This window comes from Pseudorca crassidens, chromosome 17 (assembly GCF_039906515.1).
Source record: "Pseudorca crassidens isolate mPseCra1 chromosome 17, mPseCra1.hap1, whole genome shotgun sequence".
Lineage (NCBI taxonomy): Eukaryota > Metazoa > Chordata > Mammalia > Artiodactyla > Delphinidae > Pseudorca > Pseudorca crassidens.
The window spans coordinates 73,134,368-73,159,752 of NC_090312.1; the positions used below are offsets into that span (position 1 = coordinate 73,134,368).

Sequence of the window (25,385 nt, forward strand, 5' to 3'; positions counted from 1 at the left end):
AAAATGGGGGCTATTTTATGGATCCTAGTTTTATAAAACATGTTTTGACTTCACACCATAGAGAACAAAAAACTGAAATATAGTATATAAGAAGCCACAAAATAAGGTCTTTAATTTGTAATATATGATTTTTTTTTTTTTAGACTAGGTTTGCCTTCTGAAAACAACACTGTATAGTCTCTGGCACTAGTGGATATTCAGTAAATACTGTTGAATGAACTGCAAGGAAAGAAAGTAGTAAGTGACTTGTTAAAAAGTCCTCTAGAGAGTGAGAGAGCTGTCTGCCTTCACAGTTAAACTCCATGAAGTACCTATTTCTAAAGAATTGATGCATGACAGTGTCTTGGTTAATAAGGTGGCAATTTTGTGATGACATTTTCCTATTAGTGAGTAGAACTGTCTTTTTAATTAAAACTTTGGAAAATAAAAACAAGGATTTGGGGATTTTACAAGATAAGTATATTTTTGCACGGTGTTCCTACCTTTTCAGAGCAGATATCTTCCCTCCAAAAATGAAGACGGTTTGCAAATTGGTTTCTTTGGCTTTTGGTACCTTTCTTGTAACTAGTTAGGTTTAAGGAGCCAATTACTGCTCCTTGATTCAATGGAACTTCTTTTCATTTAACCTGGTTTAAAAATGGAAAATTTCCAGGGCTTTTCCTGATCCCATAATTAGGGCTTCTAAAACAACATAATAGACATGTCAGTATCTAGCATGAAAAGTCCTTACACTGAAGGCTTCTGGTTATATAAATGCTGTTATTTACTCATCAATTTTTCAGGTTCACAAATGAAGAAAAAAATGGTTTTACTTTGTAAGTAAATATTTAAAGTGTTATTGCCATCTTGTGACAAATAGAGGGAACTACACAAAAGTTACTATTTTTTTTCCATTGCTTAGTTTGCAACATTCTTTATATTTTAATCTGTGGACCACTGGTACACTGGGCTAACCAGAAGTTTTTTTAATAAGATTATCCTAAATTATAAATTTCTGCTGTTGGCTTTGAGATTTGTATTAGTGTTTATTCCATTAGCAATTAATTTGAAGAAATCATATTTTATATTTTTTAAGGTAGCATTCTAATGTACCCCTACACACAAGATTACCTGAAGCATTACTTGAAAATCACTCACACTTTTTTCCACTGCTTAAAAAGGAATGAAGGAAAAATTTCCTCAGATTGCCTATTCATCGCTAGCAAAGATAGCTGTCCCAGGTCCATATGTGGCAATAAACTGTTGGAGCTGTTGTTGGCACTCAGTCAGATAGATATCCCTTTGCTCTAAATATTCTTCATTATACAGTTCAAATGGAAATACTGCATTTGGAGCAACACAAAGTACAGCGGCCCCTAAGTGAAGAAGGAAAAAGTATAAATGAGAAAAAATGCTAAATATGAAATCATATTTTCAACAAAATAGTGAAAGTTTTACAATTAAGTTCTGATCTATCTAATAGAGTATTTCAATAGCTATTATTTAAAAAAAAATTTTGAGACCCAGGAAACAGTTTCAGTAAATGCACAAACTGGTACCAGGGCCAATGGAAGAAACATTGATATTTAAATTTTAAAGTTTGGAAACTAGAAATTTGTCATCCATTGAAATAGCCATTAGTGTTCTGAAGCTGAATAGTGATGTGAGGAGGTGGAAGAAGTAAGGAGAGAAGGTATTGGAAGGTAGAGAAACAATAAAAAGATAAATCTATGGAATAGAAGAGAAATAACCTTGCATATATATTTAAATGATTTTTGACAAGGGTGTCAAGACCATTCAATGGGGAAAAGATGGTCTTTCCAACAAATGGTGCTGTGAAAGTGATATCCATGTGCAAAAGAATGAAGTTGGTTCCTTACCTTACATTATAAAAATTAGCTCAGTGAATCAAAGACCTACATGTAAGAACTAAGACTATAAAACTCTTAGAAAAACACACTGGGGAAATGCTTTATGACATTGAATTTGGCAATGTTTTCTATGATATAACACCAAAAGCATAGGCAATGAAAGAGAATAGATAAAATAGGCCACATCAAAATTAAAAACTTTTGTGCATCAAAAGTTACAATCAACAAAGTGAAAAGGCAACTCACAGAATGGGAGAAAATATTTGCAAGCCATGTATCAGATAGGGGGTCTACAACTGAACAAGAAAACAGCCTGATTAAAAAATGGGCAAAAGACTTGAATAGACATTTCACCAAAGAAGATATACAAATGGCCAATAAGTACATGAAAAGATACTCAACATCAGTAATCATTAGAAAAATGCAAATGAAAACCACAATGAGATACCACTTCACACCAATAAGAATGGCTACTATCAAAACCAAAATAAAACAGAAGAAAGTAACAAGTCTTGGCAAGGATGTGGAGAAATTGGAACCCTTGTGCACTGTTAGTGGAAATGTAAAATGGTGCAACCCCTAAGGAAAACAGTATGGCAGTTCATCAGAAAATTAAACAGAATTACAGATCCTGCAATTTGACTTCTGGGTATATACCCAAAAGAATTGAAAGCAAGGTCTCAAAGAGATATTTGCACACTCATGTTCATTAGCAGCATTATTCACAATAGCCAAAGGCAGAAGCAACCTAAGTGTCCATTGATGGGTGAAGAGATTAACAAAATGTGGTATATATATATATAGAGAGAGAGACAACGGAATATTCTTCAATCTTAGAAACGAAATTCTAATGCATGCTACAATGTGGATGAACCTTAAGGACATTATACTATTTGAAATTAGCCAGACAAAATAGGACAAACATATGATTCCACTTAGATGAGGTACCTAGAGAAGTCAAGTCCAGACAGACAGAAAGTAGAATAGTGCTTGCCAGGAGCTGGGGGAAGGGGAGAATAGAGAGTTATTGTTTAATGGGTATGGAGTTTCAGTTTGGGAAAATGAAAAGGTTATGGAGTTGGTGTGAATGTCCCTTACACCAATAAACTGTATACTTAAAAATGGTTAAGAAGGTAAATTTTATGTCTATTTTACCACAATTGAAAAAACAAAACAAAACAAAACCTTTGACTCATATTGCAGAAGTTAAGCTCTTAAATTCTATTTCATTGATTCACTAAATGAGTATCTAAATGTAACTGGCTGGGAGTACAACTGCTGGCCAAGCAGACAGTGCCTACCTTCCTAGAGCTGTCTGTCATTAGTAAACACAAGTAGCCTCAGACTTCTGTGACTGCTCCCTGTACTGCTTTACCTTACCTGAAACCTTGCTGTCCCTTGAGAACACTGCTTTCCTTGTGGCTCTCAAACACCCCACATACCTTAGTGTCACAAGAAAGAGTCAGTGCCTAAATTGCTGCACCTTTGCGGCTTCCAGACCGTTCTTTCCTCTTGTTAAAAATCTTTCTTCCTTTGATGCCCAGTGCCACCTGGGCTTTATCATCCTTTCCCCTTCCACAGTGAAGTCAACAATCAGCTCTCAGTACTTGGCTCACAATCTTGCTCTGTTCCCTAATACCTGCCATTCAGCGATTTCCATGTGAATGACCCATTTAACTGCCAATCTCCCAAGTGTCCTGACCTTTTCCCTCTACCTCCACCACACATTCCCAGAATCAGAGGAAACCAATATCTCCAGAAACTTACTTCAAAACCATGAGTTCAAATGTCCCTCTTCTCTATGCTACCTCCTATGCTTCCAGGTCTTCTATCTCAGAGACCTCCAATCTGCTTCCTTCAATTCACTTCCCTCTTTTAGCCAATTTGAGTCCCTCCCTTGCCAGTCCCCACACTCCCTTGCCCCCTCTGCAACACTGCCACACTCATCTATCAAAACCTCAACTCTGCATGAACCCAACCATTTACCTTGTGCCTGCATTCAGGCTGCTAGGCAGAAAAACACATAATTGGCATTGCTTGGTTTCACTTTAAATGAATCACAGAAACCTGAGATGGTCAGTTGCACTGCCTGACAACCCTGTTGAGTTTCTCCAACACATTTGCTCTTCTTCCCCCCCCCCCCAGCACCCCACCCCGCAATGACTATTACATTCCATTCTTTTCTCCTCAAACCTTTCATTTTTAGCTGATGACCTTGTTGACCTTGTGGAGAGTAAAAGACCAAATCTACAGACCTACCTGATTCTGTATCCATTGTTTTCCCTCCTATAAAATGAAGTGACTCTTCTATAAGAGGCCTTTACCTTCACATGTGCTCTGGATCCCATCCCCTCTCACCTTTTTAAGGACTTTACACCTTTGATCTTCCCCTCTTTCTGTAGTTTCATTAGTTTACTTTCTACTGCACATCATATGAGCTATTATCTTCTATCTTAAAAAAAAAATCCCTTCCTGGAACACGCATCCTTCTCCAGCTAATACCCTATTTCTTTCCTCATCTTCATAGTCAAACTTCTCAAAGTTGTCTATATGTGCTGTCTCCATATCTTCACTTCCTACCCCACCTGAATCCCCACTCCATTGAAATAGCTCTAATCACGACCACCTACAACCTCTAGATGGCCAAATCTAATCTTATTCAAACTCGCAACACATGTTACAGTTGACCACTACACTCCTTTCTTGAAACACTCTCTTTCTTGGCTTCTATAATACAACTGCTTCTCGGTCTCATTTGTTAGTTCCTCCTCCTCAACTCCATTTCTAAGTATTGGAATTCTTCAAAGGCAGTCCTGGGGTTCTCCGTATAGTCTCTCTCTCTGTGATTTCATCCATTCCATGGCTTTGAGTACCATCTCTGTGCTGATGATCCCTAAATTGTATTTCTAGGTTAGAACTCTCTTCTAAACTCCAGATTATTATATCTGTCTATTGATATCTCTGCAGGATGTCTCAAACTTATATCTATAATTTGATCCCCGCCCCAGCCCAAACCTTTTTCTCTTTCTTCCTAGTCCTGGTAAATGGCACCATGATCCACTCAGTTGCTCAAGGCAGAAACCTGAGAGTTTCCTTAATTCTTCCCTCTCCCCACCGCCCAACTCCTAAATCTAGTTCATAAATGTAACTATTGGTTTTTGCATCCAAGAAAAATGTCCCTGAGTAGGGATTATTTTCTTGCTATGTTTAAAGTAAAATTTAAGGAGCTCTTAACATTGTTTTGCTAAGACTTGAAAAAGAATATACCTAACTGCAACTTATTATGAAAACAAAAAGTAACTAAAGGAATAAAAACTTCATATAGTTTTATTTCTCTCAACAAAATCTTTCTTATATGCTTCAAGAAAGTCCTGACAAAATAGTTATCAAGTGAAAATAGCCATATTCAGTCACAAGAGTCCTTAATATTATAATACCACAGTTTCTAAGTTCAAAGACACACATTTTTGTCTTCTTACTGAAATCTAGTTGTATCTTAACAATTTTGATGGTGATAGCATGTCACAGTAAAATTGGCAGCATGGTATGTAAAATTGGCAGCATGGTATGTAAAATAATGTCTTAGATTTTATCAAGTATATTTTAAAATATAGAATAAGAAGATAAAGATAAAGCAAGTTAAACACAAAAATTCCTATCCTTCTTATTTAATATTGGTTGAGAACAAGCGATTTTCTCTTTTGGTAGGTAAAACTAATTCAGGATGATAAGTAACCTTTTCTGGGGGTTATGAAACTCTAAAACATACTTCAAAAAACTTATGATTGGGGGAAAGTGGCAGGGGTGGTGGTGGTGGGATGAACTGGGAGATTGGGATTGACATGTACACACTAGTATGTATAAAATGGGTAACTAATAAGAACCTGCTGTATAAAAAAATAAAACTAAATAAAAAAAACTTATGATTCCTCTCCCTAAGCAAAAAAGGTAGAAAGCACATGCATATACAAATTTTCATATAATTTAGGGATTCACAAGCCCCTAGGACTCTCTCAGTATCCATGGATCCTAGGTTAAGAATTCTTGATTTAGATAATTATAGAACAAAGTTCTAATGTTCTAATGGATCTCTGTGAAAAGTTATTACAAAATAAATTGAATTTGAAGCAAATTTAAACACTAAACATACACATACAGGAAAGTCAGTGTTAATACATCCTTTCACTCCCAGGGTTGGAACTGAAATAAAGTAAAAATCTCACTAAAATAGAGTCAGGAGGCCAGAAGGGGGAGCTCTCATGCATGTACCTCTCAACATCAATACAGATCTCAACAGGAAGAGACATACCCTGCATCTCCAGCAGGAGGTAACTATTGGTTTTTGCACACTACTTTACTACCACCAGCAGGAGGAAGAAAGATTTTCTCCTTGCCCGGCAATAGCGCCACTAAAGAGAGACTGCCACAACGCAGCCAATGAAAAGCCACTATACTTGGAACTCCCAGTTTCCTCCAATGGACTTTCTGTTATAACAACCCTCCCAACTCCACTTCTCCTCTACAGAAGAGTTTCTTCTTTGCTTTACCAGACTTGCATGTGATTTACCATAGTTGCAATGTCCTGAATTGCAATTCTTTCCTGTTCCTGAATAAAACTGTTTTGCTGATAAAATAACTGGCTGTTTTATTGTTTTAGGTTAGCAGAACCAAAGTTTGGTTTGAAGGATGGTAAATCTCATCGAAATTAATGTCTCATATAATTCAAAAAGAACTTTGTGAGGATAATTCTCTTTACTCTTACCTTTAAGAGCCCCTTTATGTTTTTATTAGCAAAACCATGATAAGCTCCTTTAATTTCAAATAATTAAATGCTATAGTCACAGTATTATAACTAGCAATTGAGAGAAGGTGGTGATGCAAGATGATCACATTTTCTTTGGCTATGTGTCTAACTCCACTCTGGGGGATTGCTTGACAATTAAATGTTGCATGCTATTTTAAAAGGAAGATAAATTTTAAATCATTTCATGTGTCATACTTTTTTTTCAGAATTCTCTAAGCAATGCAAAAGTTCAAGCATAGAAACAATCATGCACAATTAGGAACTTGATACCAGATAATGATACTACCTGTAAATAATTACTAAATGTTTAAATTCAAACAGGACTTACGTGGTAGAAATTTATTATTCTTTAAAATATTGTTTAAAATATATGTAACATCTTAATTTACCGGATTAAGAATATTCAAGTTTAAATATAATTATTTGTAGTGATCACTAATAACTTAATAGATTACCATATTTCAATGTTAGAGATGTTTCAAATAATAAGGCTGCAATAAGTACATCTTCTTTAAGCACTTTATTCCTTAGGTTCAGTCGAGCATGGGCTTCAGATAGGGAAACTCTAAAAAAGAAAACTGATGCCAATCAAAATATGTTGATATTATAAAGATAATATATATTTTGGCAGGAACAAACCAAGATATGTGTGAGCAGAAGCCACACCTTAAATATCAGCATATTCTTATTTTTAAAAAATTTTATTTTCTTTTCAAAGCATTTTTTCCTACCAAGTTGAATAGACTGTTGCAGAACAAGGAAGTATCCTGACTTTTTATCAAAGAATTGGTTTCTATCCTGGCTTTTCTTTATTATTCTACACCCTGCGCTCCCCAAGTTCTGTTCAGTTAAATACACAGTTGGAAAAATTAACCTAACTAAATATCTCTTACAGACACATCCTTTGTATTTTCTCCTAGTTCTTAATCCATTTGAAGTCCTCATAGAATCTTGAAATTTCAGTGTTGGAAGACATTTTAGACAGCAAATTTCAAATCCCATCATATAACTGAATTTTCTCTACAACATCCCAGGCTACTTATTATTCGGTCCCTTTTGAACTTCACCTAGGATTCACTAGGAATCATGAGGCAATCCATTCCTTTATTTTTTATTTTTAAGCTAGCTTTAATGTACTTGAATGATTGCTGGATGTGGGAATCAGAAAACCTGGGTTATGTCTCTAGAATTTACTAGCTGTGTGAGTTTGTATGAATCATTTAACTTCTGAGATTTTTTGAAGCTCTGCTATAAAATGGGGATAATAATAATTAATAGGGTTATTGTGATTTCAAATAAGGTATTTGAAAATTTTGGGACTCACCCACAAAGATTATATAAATGTAAGCTGAAATTGGTTTCACTGCAATGTATACCAACTGGTCCCTGTTTTGTCTTCTGGGATTACAAAACAAGTCTAATACTTCTTAAATGTGACAGCTCTTCAAATATTCAAAGACAGCTTTTCTAGTTGCTCCATGCTTTATTTTCTCCAAAATAAATATTCCTTTTTTTTTTTTTGGTGCGGGGGCTGCACCACGCAGCATATGATCTTGGTTCCCCCAACCAGGGATGGATCCCGTGCCCCCTGCTTTGGAAGCGCGGAGTCATAACCACTGGACCGCCAGGAAAGTTCCTCCTAGTTCTTTTAATATGTCATGTGACATAATTTTCAAGCCCCTTGTCATCTTGGCTATTCTCCTTGTGACCAGATTTGGTTAATATTCCTTTTCAGTACAGTGCTACAGGTGTGATTTGATCAGCAGGGTACAGGTGGGGCAGAATTAGCATCTTCTCACTCTTGATACTATGTTCTATTACTACAACCCCAAATCACAGTATTATTTACAGCCATATTACCTTGCTTACTCATATTATATGTAAAAATAATGAAATCTCAAATCTTCTTCATATTAAGCCAGATCACCCCTTTCCAATGTATTCACACTTATACCAGGGAGGTTGGGACCTAATTAAAGACATTACAGGGACTTCCCTGGTGGTCCAGTGGTTAAGACTCCACACTCCCAATGCAGGGGGTCTGGGTTCAATTCCTGGTCGGGGAACTAAGGTCCCACATATCACAACTAAGCCTGCATGCCTCAACTACTGAGCCCGCATGCTCCAGAGTCTTTGAGCTGCAACTAGAGAAGCCCGCACACTGCAACAAACGCACAGCAAGGCCAAAAGTAAAAAAAAAAAAAAAAGACATTACATTTGTCCTATTAATTTTCTTCTTGCTAGACTAAAATCATAATTTGAGCCTGTGAAGATCTCTCCAGAGTTGTTTATTTACAAATTTGATTATCATGTTCCTGATGTCCTCACCCAAGCTTCTTCTAAAATTGTTGACCAGGACAGAATATGAATACAGCCTTTCAAGGAAAGAAAAGAGCATTGTTCAGCTCCACTTCTCTAGAAAAGCAAGGCTGGTGTTATTAGGTACCTGTCTATAGAAGGAGGAGAAAAAGTCAAGGTTTATGACTCTTCTGAGTAGTGCTTCATTTACTTTGCTATTTCATAAAACCCATCTGCATCTCTAATGTTTATTTCTAAAATAGGAAAAAGTAGAGTTGTCATATTAAAATTAACTCTGCTTTATTCTTGGATCAGTATAGTCAAATGTAAACTGAGGCTATGTGAGTTTAAATAAAAAATATCTTTTTACTACAGAGAAAAAGCATTATGAGAAAATAGGACTTTCAAACCTTTTAAGCTTTGAGTATTGAATATTTGAAATATTACTTCAGAAAATGGAAAGCATTATACAATTCTGTTTACCATTTTAAAACGTCACAATTAATTTCTTCCTTGCCCTATCTTTAGCAATTTTTTAGCTCTATGAAGATAAATATACAGTTGGAGAAATTAACTGAACATATTTATCTCTTATAGTCCTATACTTGTCACATCCTATCAGTCCTTCACTTGTCTTATTTTGTATTGCAGTCATAAAAAGATATTTATTTATTTATTTAATGGATTATTTTACCCCTGGTCCTACTTCATAATTTGGTTGAGATTATACGTTAATCTATATTAAATGAAGTAATGGTCTATCAACAGGGGGCTGTTTAAATTATGGTACAGCCATATGACAACATAGTAAAACTGTAATGCAGCTATTAAAACAGTATGAGGTAATTCTTTATGCGCTGATAGTATGACATCATGATATGTATACCTGCATGATTCCATTTGGGCAAAAAGAGAATATCTATCCATATAGGTATATACCGATTTATATATTATAAAAATATTTTTATATAATATATTTAAATAACATATTCATCTAAAATATATAACATAGTCAAATAAAATATGTATTTGATATACATCACATATTTAAATTACATATTTGTATACGCTAGTATTTGAATGAATAATATCTGGAAGGATACACAAAAACTCTTGCCAGTGATTATCTCTAGGGAGTGGAATAGTAATAGGTAGGGTTAGCAGGGCACTTTACTCATTATTTTAGACTTTTCTTTCAGTATGTCTGTACTTTACTTTTACAATAAAAATTAGTTTAAAAAAAACCTTTCAAGGAACAATAATACATGAGTGTACTAAAGTATTTAAAAGTACAAGGAACAGGGGACTTCCCTGGTGGCAAAGTGGTTAAGACTCTGAGCTCTCTATGCAGGGGACCCCGGTTTGATCCCTGGTGAGGGAACTAGGTCCCATATGCATGCCACAACTAAGGAGCCCATGAGCTTCAACTAAGGAGCCCGCCTGCCACAGCTAAAACCTGGTGCAACCAAATAAATAAATAATTAAAATAAATTAAAAATTTAAAAAGGTGTTACAGATGTTAACACTTAAAAAATAATAAGAGTACAAGGAACAATATACTTAACTTTTTTTCTAGGTTCAACTACAAAATATCTAGAATGTAAACAGCCCCATTTTAAAAAACAGTCATTTTCACTTGAATTCAGTGCATTTTTCTCAGACATATCTGATACAGGGTATCCAATAAAAATTAATTTAGTGAAAACAAACTGCTGGAGGTTCAAATGATGCAATACTACAACAGAAGGAATTATTGTCACCTTAAATTCTTTTGGAACAAGGTATATTATAAACCAACCAACCAGCAATCAAACAAACAAACAAAAAAAACAAGTGAGACAGTTAATAAAACACATCATTTAAAGGTCAATAATGGTTTTAAAATTGAATACCTACAAATATTTTAATGCAGATGCTGACAGCTTTGATCCACATATAGAATCTGTTCTGATTCTGCGACTTGCTAGGTAATAGCCATGAATCATTCTTTCTGCCTCCAAGCTGAATTCAACATTCAAATTCTTTGCAAAAGCAAGCAGCTAAATTGAAAGTGTGAAAATTTAAGAGATTCAAACTTTATTATAGAACCTATATTACAAAAATCCAAAGTATACTTTCACCATCTGTGTTGTTTTCTGGTTTGTCAAGTCATAGAACCAAAAGGAAAAATCACCCATAATAAAATGTTGCTATTAACTATTATATCTATATTTTATAAATTTTTATTTAGTTTTGGCTGCGTTGGGTCTTCGTTGCTGTGCGCGGGCTTTCTCTAGTAGCAGTGAGCAGGGGCTACTCTTCGTTGCGGTGGGTGGGCTTCTCATGGCGGTGGCTTCTCTTGTTGCGGAGCACTGGCTCTAGGCGTGTGGACTTCAGTAGCTGTGGTACACAGGCTCAGTAGTTGTGGCTCATGGGCTCTAGAGCACAGGCTCAGTAGTTGTGGTGCACGGGCTTAGTTGCTCCGTGGCATGTGGGATCTCCCCAGACCAGGGCTCAAACCCATGTCCCCTGCATTGGCAGGCGGATTCTTAACCACTGCACCAGCAGGTAAGTCCCAATATCTATATTTTAAATATAACCTTTTAAAAAGATCTGGATATGTCCTGGGTTGGATATGTCCTGTCTTTATTCTCCTTATACTCCACAATTCCCTCCAGGCCTTCAGAACTAGATAATAATAAAACTATTAATAACATTGGTAGCTCTCTCTAGATTTTATGCTATGGGGGCACAGTGATATGCCATCTATATCCCCTTTCAGTAAAGGACCCGTTGTCCCTGCTACTGAGAGTGCAGCACTGGGAGTTAGCATTAGCCTCCAGTTGTCAACTTCTGCAAGAACTACCTACCTTGATGACTTCATAATACAATTTTTGCTCCAGTCGGGCAGGTTTTCTCACAGTTTTCCATTTATACTCATCTCTACTTTATGTCTTTGCTCCTATTTTTATTTTTTGAATGCCCATCCTTCCTGTCATCTAAATCTTACCTTTTCTTAAGGCCCAAGTAAAATCTCACCGCCTCCTGAAGTCTTCCTAACTCTTGCATTCTACTTGATATCTTTCTTTCTGAATTGATGAAATACTTATAGTCAGCACCACTCAGCTTAGCACTTAAGTTGTCCCTAATTGTTTCATGTCTCAATTAAATAATAAACTATTTAAGGAAGAAAAATGTACATTTCTTAGAGAACATAAAAGAACAGAAAGAGGCTCAAATATATAAAGTATTCAGTAAATGCCTGACTAATAAATCCATAGATTTTTTTTTGTTTGTCTTTCAGGGAAAAACTGGGCAAAAATTTCTCCAGGTCATTAGCGTGTCTATATTATTTAGTATCCCAATTCCTAGAGACTACTTTTTTTTATATACTAAAACAAACAAAAAGACCTTATCATAAATATTATTCTTTTTCTGTTCTAATTTATGTGAATAAATTATGCTTATATTTCATTTTTAAATCCACCTCACCTTTCAACCTTTTATCCATGCAATTTGGGCTACAAGGAAGGCAGGTATGAACAAAAAATTTAATGACCCATGGATTCCCACTTCCCAACATTCCATGCCTTTTAGCTATCCTACACAGATACTTTAACTCTACTGTGGACAGATTTCTGAATAGTTAATATTAAAAGGGCTTCACTTGTAAATACCTGACTACCTTTAATAGCTATGAGAAGCATTACTAAATTTGCATCATCTACTCTCAGGTTCTCTGAACATACCACACGAGTTTTCAGGTCAGGACATTACAATAAATGGGTTTGTGAGTCATGAGAGATATCCCCTATAGTCAGAACTCTGCAGGCATTCATATAAAGTTTCCCTTTGAATAGTCTGTAAAATGTAGAAAGCTGTATACTTATAAAGCCTCTCAACATAATGTTTTATAGAAATATTCTATTTTGAATCTTTTCATGGAAATGCTTTAAGCTATGGTGATTTGCTCAGTGGTTCAAAGAATAAACTCAATGTTTTAATATCTATGTCCTTATAGTTTTTTAAAAATATTTATTTATTTATTTATTTTGGTTGCACTGGGTCTTAGTTGCAGCATGCATGTGGGATCTAATTCCCCGACCAGGGGTCGAACCCGGGCCCCCTGCACTGGGAGCATGGAGTCTTACCCACTGGACGGCCAGGGAAGTCCCTATGTCCTTACAGTTTCTAGTTTAATTATAAACCTAAATTTTTTCTATACAATGTCCTTAAAATCCTTAAAAGCTGGAAGCAAATTAGAATAAAAGAATTCTAAATAAGGAAAATTAAATGTTCAAAGGGAGTTTTATTTACATTGAGAAACATTCGCACATACTTTTACCTTTTCAAAATCTTCAGTTGTGAACTGTTTAGAAGCTACATAAAGCAGCCCTTCAGGATCAATGGCTTTCTTTAAAGTATGTTGCACAGTAGGAAGAAGTGGGTGGCAAGGAGATGACTCATTGCAGTTAATCAATAATCCAAATGCCTCTATGAGATTAGCTGGAATCAAACTGCAATCCTACATCAAACAAAAATGTAAAAGGCAAATATTAAACACTGGCATTTTCATAAACACTTCAAATTAACTATTATTTAGAATTATTATTTAAATTATTAGAATTATATTATTATAATATTAATTAAATTATGAAACTATAATTGTAATAATTTTATTATTTGTTATTATTAATTATTATTTAAAGTGATTCCCAAATAGCATGGGAACTTTGTGATAATAAATTTTTCTAAAATGCTTTTTACTGAGTATCTTCTTACACATTATTCATTAAAGCCTCTCCCACTACCTATTCAAATAATAATTTCTAGTGAGCAGACACCTGCTTTGCATGACTAAAAACTGAAAATTTTCAAACAACTGTGTCATTATTTAGTTCTAGTACCCAATTAAGTATAGAAATTAAGCACAGAAATAAAAAAACATTAAGAACAATAAAAACATTAAGATTAAAATCTGTGACTAAATTCCCTGAACAACACTCTAACAATAAGATACACATATACTTTACCATCTGACCAATTAGAGTATTGGTTTTCTGTACATTTCTTCTTGAAGATGAATCCATATCAACAAAAGACCAAAAACTGCACTGAACTGGAAAAGTCATTTGCTGATCCATATCATCCCCAAACTTCTTTCCCGAGATGTATACTGTGATGCTTCTACTTTCCACAGCTAAGTCAAAAGACATTATCCATTTGTTATTTAAGTTCACTTTGGTCTACATGTCTATAAATTAATAAATATTATTATACAGAATTTTACAGTCTAAATTTGGATAGTAAAAACACAAGTAAATTTGATTGTTTTGCAAGATATGGCTAAATTAGAGGATCTGCCATAAAAAAGAAGAAGGAAAGAAAAACATTTGAATGTTTATGTGTCCCCTGACGATGAGTATCATCAGTCCAAAGCATGTAGCTAGAATCGTGAATTGGGAGGAATAGGCAGAGAGTAAGGAGAATGGTCATATAGTGCAGGTAGTGCAGGCTTACAAGGGAGGCTGAAATTAAACAATGTTCTGGGGGTTTTTTTGTTTTGTTTTGTTTTGTTTTGGCTGTGTCATGCGGCATGTGGGACCTTAGTTCCCTGCCCAGGGATCGAACCCACGCCCCCTGCATTGGGAGCGTGGAGTCTTAACTATTGGACTGCCAGGGAAGTCCCCAACAATGTTCTTTTATGTGCCAAAACAAATAATAGAAAGTGGGCCATCTAAGTAGGAGTGACTAGGAGAAAATATATCTCAAATTCAACATGTGAGAAACCAAATTCATCACTTCTCCTCCTCAAATGGCTCTTATGCATTACTCACAATTAGGAGAATCACCACTGATCCACTTAAAACCCAAACAAAAAATGTGGAAACATCCCATTCTCCTTTCTGTCCTCCCCTTATCCCTTATAAGCATTCAATCTATGGATTCATTTCTATTCCTAGGATGCTATCTCCCAAATATTTCTCAAATTAGTCTTCTCTCCGATCACGATAAGAGTTTTTTGTATACATGTTTATTTTTCTTTTGGATCATAAGGTAAATATATATTTAACTATACAGAAACTGCCAGAGCAGTTTGCAAAATGGTTGTACTATTCTATACTCTCATCAACAATATATGAGAACTCCAACTTCTCTACATCCTTGGTAACATCCGTTGTTGTCGGTCTTTTTAATTTTTGTAATTCTAGTAGCCAGGGCCAGCCACATAATTTGTAGGGGCCAATGTAAAATGAAAATATGGGCCTCTTATTCAAAAAGCAGAGGAAAATGCTTTTTTTTATATAAAGCTTTTTCTTTTAAGAATATTTTATTACTTATAAAATGTAATAGGGGTGATGTGGAGAGATCAGAACCCTTGTGCATTACATTACTGGTGGGAATGTAAAATGGTGTGGCCACTGTGGAAAGCAGTTTGGTGGATCCTCATAAAGTTAAACATAGAATGACCACATGATCCAGCAATTCCACTTATAGGTGTATATGCAAAAGAGTTGAAAGCAGGCACTTAAACAGATACTTTTACACCAATGTTCACAGCAGCATTATAATAGCCAAAAGGTAGAAACAACCCAAGGGTCCATTAACAGATGAATGATTTTTTTTTTTTTTTTTTTGCGGTACGCGGGCCTCTCACTGTTGTGGCCTCTCCCGTTGCAGAGTACAGGCTCCGGACGCGCAGGCTCAGCGGCCATGGCTCACGGGCCCAGCCGCTCTGCGGCATGTGGGATCTTCCCGGATCGGGGCATGAACCTGTGTCCCCTGCATTGGTAGGCGGACTCTCAACCACTGCGCCACCAGGGAAGCCCCAGATGAATGATTTTTTAAGTGATTATATATATATATATAAAATCCCCTATATATTGGAATATCATTCAGCCATAAAAAGGAATGAGATTCTGTGAAGAGGCAAATTCATAGAGACAGAAAGTCAAATAGAGGTTTCCAGGGGCTAGAGATAGGGGGGAATAGAGAGTTTTTGTTTAATGAGTACAGACTTTCTGTTGGGGATTATGAAAAAGTTCTAGAAATGGATAGTGGTGATGATAGTGTAACATTGTGAATGTACTTAATGCCACTGAACTGTACATTGGAAAATGGTTAAAATGGTCAATTTTACATTGTGTATTTTATCAATATTTTTTAAAAAAGGAATGAAGTGATACATGCTACAACATGGATGAACCTCAAAAACATTATGCTAAGCGAAAGAAGCCAGTAATAAAAGACCACAAATTGTATGATTCCATTTATATGAAATGTCCAGAACAGGCAAATCCATAGAGACAGAAAGCAGATTAGGTTTCCGGGAACTCTGGGGAGAGGGGGCATGGGGGGTGACTGCTAATGAGTACAGGGTTTCCTTTGGGGTAATGAAAATGTTCTGAAAGTATAACAGATAGTGGTGATGGTTGTACAACTCTGTGAATATTCAAAAAGCCACTGAACTGTACATTTTAGGTGGGTGAATTTTATGGTGTGCAAGTTATACTTCAATAAAGCTATTACCAGAAAATGTAATAGAAGTAGCTGTCAGTCTAATACTAAAATTTTAAATTATTGACACGAATTTTACCATTTATATTGTACAATTCCAGTCTTAAATACAAATATTTGAGCATTTAACTCATATGCAGCATCATCAGTATTTTGTAGGAAGTATTAATACACAGTTATGTATTTTTGTTCTTATCAGAACAGGGGAAATATTTTTATTTTGCACAAAACTGTTTTTAATTTGTTTCTTGATATTCACACATTTCACCAGCACTCTCTACTGATGAGTATGGAAGGACTAAAAGGAAAAGGAACAACGGGTTGCCCTATCTTTCCCTTCCCTCCTATATTATCATTTTCAGTGTAAGAGGTTGGCAAATACAGGGAAGTAGCCAAGTAAGAAAGGATATGATGGGGTTCCTCGGTCATTTGTGTTTCTTAGAATGCAACTGCCTATTACAGAAGCAAGTCTGATTCAAATGGAAAGCTTGGCCTCCTTGGGGCTATCAGCTCCCCATCTCACTCAGCGGAAGATGTTTTGAAATGGAACATGGGCACTGAATTGCAGTGTAGTCACAATGCATGAGAGTCCAGCAAGAATCAAACTGATTACAAATTGTGTTAACAAGCCTCATAGTGATCGCAAATGCTATTTGAAATAGGGCAGCAAGGCATGGTGGACACAGGCATGGATGTATCCCCTCTGCTCACGTTGAAGCTCCACTGTCTTCCTTACAAAACAACTTCAAAGATAAAATCATTAAAATTTTCTTTTTATAAAAATTTATTTTATTTATTTATTTTTGACTGTGTTGGGTCTTCATTGCTGTGTGCGGGCTTTCTCTAGGTGCAGCGAGTGGGGGCTACTCTTCGTTGAGGTGCACGGGCTTCTCATTGTGGTGGCTTCTCTTGTTGCGGAGCACGGGCTCTAGGCGCGCGGGCTTCAGCAGTTGTGGCTCATGGGCTCTAGAGCGCAGGCTCAGTAGTTGTGACACACGGGCTTAGTTGCTATGTGGCATGTGGGATCTTCCTGGACCAGGGCTCGAACCCGTGTCCCCTGCATTGGCAGGCGGATTCTTAACCACTGAGCCACCAGGGAAGCCCTAAAATCATTTAAAATTTGAAGATGGTGACAGTAGAGTTTTAACCAAGTGTCAGGCTCTTCTAGGGAGAGCTATTCTTATTCCCCACCCATGAAGCAGCACCTGCTAGTATGTGTAAGTAGTGGTATCTCATTGTGGTTTATTTTTCATTTCCCCAATATCCAACTAATGATATTAAGCACTATTTCATGCACTTATTTGTCATTTTGTATACATTCCTTTGTGAAGTCACTAAGTCTTTAGACCATTTTTTTGCTGGGTCCTTTGTGTGTATGTGTTTTTAAGTTGAAGAATGTTTGATTTACAATGTTGTGTTAATTTCTGCTGTACAGAAATATATACATAAATATACGTTCTTTTTTATATTCTTTTCCATTATGGTTTATCTCTATGTCTATGCATCTGTTTCTGTTTTGTAGGTAAGTTCGTTTGTATCATACTTTAGATTCCACATATAAGTGATATCATATGATATTTGTCTTTCTCTGTCTGCCTTACTTCCCTTAGTATGACAATCTCTAGGTCCATCCCTGTTGCTGCAAATGGCATTATTTCATTCTTTTTTATGGCTGAGTAGTATTGACAAAGTACATCTTCTTTATCCATACATCCGTCAAGGGACATTTAGGCTGTTTCCATGTCTTGGCTATTGTGAACAGTGCTGCTATGAACATAGGGGTGCAAATATCTTTTTGAATTATAATTTTGTCTGGATATATGCCCAGGAGTGGGATTGCTGGATCATATGGCAACTCTATTTTTAGTTTTTTGAGGAGGCTCCATACTGTTTTCCATAGTGGCTGCACCAACTTACATTCCCACCAACTCTGTAGGAGGGTTCCGTTTTTTCCACATCCTCTCCAGCATTTGTTATTTGTAGACTTTTTAATGATGGCCATTCTGACTGGTGTGAGGCGGTATCTCATTGTAGTTTTGATTTGCATTTTTCTAATAATTAGTGATGTTGAGCATCTTTCCATGTGCCTGTTGACCATGTATGTCTTCTTTGGAGAAATGTCTATTGAGGTCTTCAGCCCATTTTTTGATTGGATTGTTTGTTTTTTTGTTGTTGAGTTGTATGAGCTGTTTGTAGTATATTTTGGAGATTAAGCCTTGTCAGTCACATCCTTTGCAAATATTTTCTCCCATTCTGTAGGCTGTCTGGTTCTTTGTTTTTCAAATTACTGACTTGTTAGAATTGTTTCTATGTTCTAGGTGTATGTCCTATGTCAAATATATGTATTGCAATTATTTTCTTTTTCTTTGCTTGCCTATTCACTTTTTAAATGGCCTTTTTGATGTGTATAACTTTTTAGTTTTGATGAAGTCCAATTCATCAATTATTTTCTGTTTATTGCTTTCTGGGTTTTGTCTAAAAAATCTTTGCCTACCCTAAGGTCATGAAGATTTCCCATGTTTTCTTCTAGTAGCTATATAATTTTAGTTTTTACATTTAGGTTTATGATCCATCTTTAATTAATTATTGTATACAGTTGTGAGGTATGAGTCAATATTAATTTTTTCCATATATATAGCCAGATGTTCCACTATCATTTGTTGAAAAAACTTTCCTTTGTCCATTTTCTTGCTTTGATGCTGTGGTCAAAAATCAAGTAAGCAGGGCTTCCCTGGTGGCGCAGTGGTTAAGAATCCGCCTGCCAATGCAGGAGACACGGCTTTGAGCCCTGGTCCGGGAAGATCCCACATGCCGCAGAGCAACTAAGCCCGTGTGCCGCAACTGAGCCTGCGCTCTAGAGCCCGCGAGCCATAACTCCTGAGCCTGTGCTCTAGAGCCCACGAGCCACAACTACTGAGCCCGCACACCTAGAACCTGTGCTCCGCAATGAGAGAAGCCACCACAATGAGAAGGCTTTGCCCCGCAACAAAGAGTAGCCCCTGCTCGCTGCTACAAGAGAAAGCCCACGCACAGCAACAAAGACCCAACACAGCCAAAAATAAACAAATTAAATACATAAATTTAAAAAAAATCAAGTAAGCATACTAGTGTGGGTCTATTTCTGCATTCTCTTGTAGGGAGAGGCAATATACTATGTGCCCTGAGTATTGCTGCACATTCTTGCCGGTATGCTAAGAGTGTAAGGCCCTAACTTCTCTTGGCCCGATACTTATCTGTCCATATCCTTGTTAGTTATAAATCTGGCCCAAGCAGCATTATCCTAATACTAAAACCAGACAAAAGATATTATAGGAAAACTACAGACCAATATCTCTTGTGAATATACAGGCAAAAATCCTCAACAAAATAACAGCAAATCAAGTCCAACAATGTATAAAAAGAATTATACACCACAGCCAGGTAGGGTTTATGTTAGGTATGCAAAGCTGGTTCAACATTTGAAAATCGATTAATGTAGTCCATAATATCAACAGGCATTCATTTATCAACAGGCATATCACATTTTTCAATATGTGATTGAAAAATCACATTATCATATCAATAGGTGTAGAAAAAGCACTTGATAAAATTCAGCACCAATGCATTATTAAAAAACTCTTAGTAGATTAAGAATAGAGCGAAATTCCTTCAACTTGCAAGAGAACTTCTACAAAAAACCTACAGCTAACATCATACTCAATGGTGAGAAGCGTGAAACTTTCCTGTTAAGATCAGGAGCAAGACAAGATCAGGATGTTCCTTCTCACCACTGTTTTTCAACATCATATTGGAAGTCCTAGCTAATGCAATAAGACAAGAAAAGGAAATAAATCTGGTCTAATACAAACTCATGTGTTAGCACAACTGAGAGCAAAGCCTAAAATAATGCATTTGCACATTAAATTCCTCTGTTTTTATTTATAAAGGTAAAATGAGAAATGTCATTTAATATAATTTCTCTATTCCTAAAACGTGTACAATACAATCTTAATTGTTAAGTAACCCCTTGACACTGATAAGACTATAAGTTAAACAGGTGAAAATTAATTTGAAAAAATACTGTTTACCTGATTGAAGCTGTTCAAGTTTATCTTTTTTGTGTGAAGCCAAGTCTCCTATAAAGCAGATACCACCTTTAGCTAGCAAAGCACTGCCACCTTGAATGCTAACTGCTCCAGTTCCATACTTATTCCTGGATAGAGTAGGAAAAATTTCAGTAGAGACTGGATGACGTATACCACGGGGCACAAGTTTTATACTAAAATTCAAAAGCCTAAGGGAAAAAATAAATTATTCATTACTTATTCATTATTCATTACAAATATTACTTATTTAATATTTGATTTTCAGAAGTCATAATGTATAATAGCTATACAATTAGATTTAATTTGATTCAATGTCTATTGAGCACTAGTGTTATGGATAAAAACGTATATGTAGGACTTCCCTGGTGGTGCAGTGGTTAAAAATCCTCCTGCCAATGCAGGGGACACGGGTTCGAGCCCTGATCCGGGAGGATCCCACATGCCGCGGAGCAACTAAGCCTGTGTGCCACAACTACTGATCCTGTGCTCTAGAGCCTGTGAGCCACAACTACTGAGCCCGCATGCCACAACTACTGAATCCCACACGCCTAGAGCCTGTGCTCCACAACAAGAGAAGCCACCCCAATGAGAAGCCCATGCACCGCAACGAAGAGTAGCCCTCACTCACTGCAACGAAGAGTAGCCCTTGCTTGCTGCAACTAGAGAAAGCCCACACGCAGCAACAAAGACCCAATGCAGCAAAAAATAATTAATTAATTAAAAAAAAAGAATTTGTCTTTGCTATGTATTGTCTCAGGTTATTAACAATATATATATATGAGATTTGGTCCTTAACTTGGAAAGCTCACAGCCTAGAGAGATGTAAACAAAAAACTAAAACACGATGTGATAAGTACTAACATAATGTCATGAGGACATCCATAAAAGATCATTATTTCCTCCTGGATGGACGTCAGAGAAAGCTATAGAGAAATGACATTTGAACGGCGACTTCCTTTTTTTATGAATTGCTTTCTTTCGTTTATTCAAAATTTTTGCATTTAGGCTTGCCAATAGTTCATCATGACTACCCCTGTTACCTATGTATCAAGATAACTCTTGATACATCCTTTTGCTTTCTAATCTCTTTGCCAATTGCCTCAAGCTCTTCATTTCTCAAATTTAAATTATAAGAAAGGAATATGATTATCTTAGCTTAGCTTTTAAATCCTTGCCACAGAAATCATAGCTTGCTGGTGCAATCTACTATGATGAATAGAGACATGGTACAAAAAGGGTGAAGCAGTATCTCTTAAATGTGGATAGGCAGATGCCATAAAATGTCTAGTGTATGTGTCATTCCAAAGAATTTAGATGCTAATTTGAAGATATACAATATGGGTGAGTAAGATTTAGAAAGAAAATTTGCAAGCCTATAGAGCAGTGGTTCTCAACCCTAGCTCACATTAAAATTACCTGGGGAACCAACAGGCACATGAAAAGACGGTCAAATCACTACTCATCAGGGGAATGCAAATCAACACCATGATGAGATATCACATCACACCTGTCAGAATGGCTGTTATCAAAAAGACAAAAAAAAACAACAAAAAACAACCCAAGCGTTGGCAAGAATGTGGAGAAAAGGGACTACTTATACACTGTTGGTGGGAATGTAAATTGTTGCAGCCACTGTGGAAAACAGTAAGGAGGTTCCTCAAAAAACTAAAAATAGAGTTACCATATGATCCAGCAATCCCACTCCTGGGTATTAATCCAAAGAAAACAAAAACACTAATTAGAAAAGATATATGTTCATTGCAGCATTATTTACAATAGCCAAGATATGGAAACAAGCTAAGTGTCTATGAATAGATGAATTGATAAAGAAGATGTGGTATATATATAATGGAATATCATTCAGCAATAAAAAGTATGAAATCTTGACATTTGTGACAACATGGATGGGCCTAGAGGGTATTATGCTAAGTAAAGTAAGTCAGATAGAAAAAGATAATTGTTATATACGATTTCACTTATATGTGGAATCTAAAAAAAAAAAAAAGAACAAACAAAACAAGACAGAATAGATATAGAAAACAAACTTGTTGCCAGAGGGGAGGGGGATTGGGAAAGTGAAATAAGTAAAAGGGATTAAGAGGTACAAACTTCTAGTTATAAAATAAATGTCACGAGGATGTAAGGTACAGCATAGAGAATATGGTCAATAATATTGTAATAACTTTGTATGGTGACAGATGGTAACTAGACTTATTGTGGTGACCATTTTGAAATGTATATAAATATTGAATCACTATGATGTACACGAACATGATATTGCATGTCAATTATACTTTTTAACAAAAAAAAATTGCCTGGGGTTTTTTAAAAATTCTAATGCCAAGCTCCATCCCAAACGATGTAGATTAGAATCTCTAGGGGTGAGCCACAGTCATAATTTTTTTTAATAAATTTATTTATTTTTGGCTGTGTTGGGTCTTCGTTGCTGCGCATGGGCTTTCTCTAGTTGCAGTGAGTGGGGGCCACGTTTCGTTGTGGTGCGTGGGCTTCTCATTGTCGTGTCTTCTCTTGTTGCGAACCACGGGCTCAGTAATTGTGGCTCGCAGGCTCTAGAGCGCAGGCTCAGTAGTTGTGGCGCGCGGGCTTTGTTGCTCCGCGGCATGTGGGATCTTCCCAGACCAGGGCTCGAAGCCGTGTCCCCTGCATTGGCAGGCGGATTCTTAACCACTGCGCCACCAGGGAAGCCCCATAAATTTTTTTTTTAATATTATCCCAGATGATTCTAACATGCAGTCAGGCTGAGAACCTAGTAATATAGAACAATGGGCCTCAAACTTGGCTAATCATTGGAATCAGCTGAGGAATTTTTTGAACTACTGATACAAGGTCACAGAGTAAAAGATCCAAATACAAAAATCAATTGTATCTCTATATACTCACAGCAAATATTTGAAAAATAAAATTAATAAAACACTACCATTTTTCATAGCATCAAAAATACCAAATACTTAGAAATCAACTTAAATTATGTGCATGACCTTTACAAAACACTGCTGAAAGAAATTAAGATTTAAATAAATGGAGATATATACCATATTCACAGATTGGAAGACTCAACATTGTTAAGATGTAAATTCTTCCCAAATTGATTTATAAGTTAAATGCAGTTCCGTCAAAATCCTTAAAGGCTCTTTTGGGGTGATGGGGATGGAGGCTGGTATTAACATATAGATTCTAAACTTTTTTTTTTACGGTACGCGTTGTGGCCTCTCCCATTGCGGAGCACAGGCTCCGGACGCGCAGGCTCGGCCATGGCTCATGGGCCCAGCCGCTCCGCGGCATGTGGGATCTTCCCAGACCGGGGCACGAACCTGTGTCCCCTGCATCGGCACGCAGACTCTCAACCACTGCGCCACCAGGGAAGCGATTCTAAACTTTATAAGAACATGTAAACGACCTAAAATAGTGCAAACAAATCTTAAAAATGAAGAATAAAGTTGCACTACCTGATTCAAAACTTAATATAGAGCTACAATAACCAAGAATGTGAGGTATAATTATAGACATAAAGGTCAAAATAACAGAAAAGAACGTTTAAATAGATATATACCCAGTTCAATTTTACACCTAAAATTGTTTATAACCAGTTTATAACCACTGTTTATAACCAGTTCAACTAATTTGCAACATTGGTAGCAAAGCAATTCAATGGGGAAAGGAAAGTCTTTTAAACAAATGGTATGGAAAAATTAGATAAATGCATAGGAAAAATATTAATCTTGGCTCCTACCTTGTATCATATACAAAAATTGACTTGTAATAGAAAACAGACCAATGTAAAAACAAATACTTCTAGAAGAAAACATAAAAGAATATTTTCATGACCTTGGGGTAGACAAAGATTTCTTAAACAGAACCCAGAAAACACTAAACATAAAAGAAAATAATAACCTAAACTAAAAGGACTGCTCATCAACGATATCTTTAAGAAAATAACTCAAGCTTTAGATTGGGAGAAAAATTTCATGATACATATGTGACAATGGATGTGCATCTGGAAGAGCCCCATTTAAAAGTGAACAAAGGACCTGACACTTCAGAAAAGGAGATACATGAGTAACTAATAAGCACATGAAAAAGAGCTTGAATCAGTAGTCATCAAGGAAATGCAACTTAGAACTGTAGTGAGACACCATTTCACATATACTAGAATGGCTAAATTGAGAAAGACTGACCACACTGGATGTTGGTGAGGATAGAAACAACTGGAGCCTTAACTCATTGTTAGGAATGTAAAATTGTAAAACCACTTTAAAAAACTGTTTGGCAGTTTCTTATAAAGTTATATAAACCTACCTTATGACATAATAATTCCACTCCTAGGTATTTACCCAAGATAATAAAAACCTAAGTCTACAAAAAGACTTATACAAGAGATGTTTATAGCAGCCTTACTTATATAGTCAAAATATGCAAAACCCAGGGCTTCCCTGGTGGCGCAGTGGTTAAGAATCCGCCTGCCAATGCAGGGGACATGGGTTCAAGCCCTGGTCCAGGAAGATCCCACATGCCTTGGAGCAACTAAGCCCGTGTGCCACAACTACTGAGCCTGGACTCTGGAGCCTGCGAGCCACAACTACTGAGCCCATGGGCACACCTACTGGAGCCCATGCTCTGCAACAAGAGAGGCCACTACAATGAGAAGCCTGCACACCACAACTAAGAGTAGCCCCTGCTTGCTGCAACTAGAGAGAGTCCATGCGCAGCAATGAAGACCCAAAACGCAGCCAAAAAACCCCCACAAATCCACTCATTGATTCATTCATCAAATAGCAATTGATCATCTTCTGTGTGCCATGCCCTGTCCTAGGACTTTGCTTTAATAATGAA

The 25,385-nt window shown here is 36.4% G+C and overlaps 1 protein-coding gene across 1 annotated transcript in view; it reads right to left on the reverse strand.

Moving 5' to 3' along the window:
• Positions 1-791: 791 nt before the first annotated feature.
• The window catches only part of MCMDC2 (minichromosome maintenance domain containing 2), a 39,047-nt gene continuing 14,453 nt past the window's right edge, over positions 792-25,385 (reverse strand). Inside the window, exons 10-15 of the mRNA XM_067712154.1 lie at positions 20,517-20,722; positions 13,965-14,131; positions 13,277-13,456; positions 10,849-10,991; positions 7,110-7,219; positions 792-1,355 (exon numbers count right to left, since the gene is read on the reverse strand). Coding sequence (XP_067568255.1) covers positions 1,189-1,355; positions 7,110-7,219; positions 10,849-10,991; positions 13,277-13,456; positions 13,965-14,131; positions 20,517-20,722 — 973 coding nt within the window. The 3' untranslated portion in view covers positions 792-1,188. The remainder of the gene's footprint in view (positions 1,356-7,109; positions 7,220-10,848; positions 10,992-13,276; positions 13,457-13,964; positions 14,132-20,516; positions 20,723-25,385) is intronic.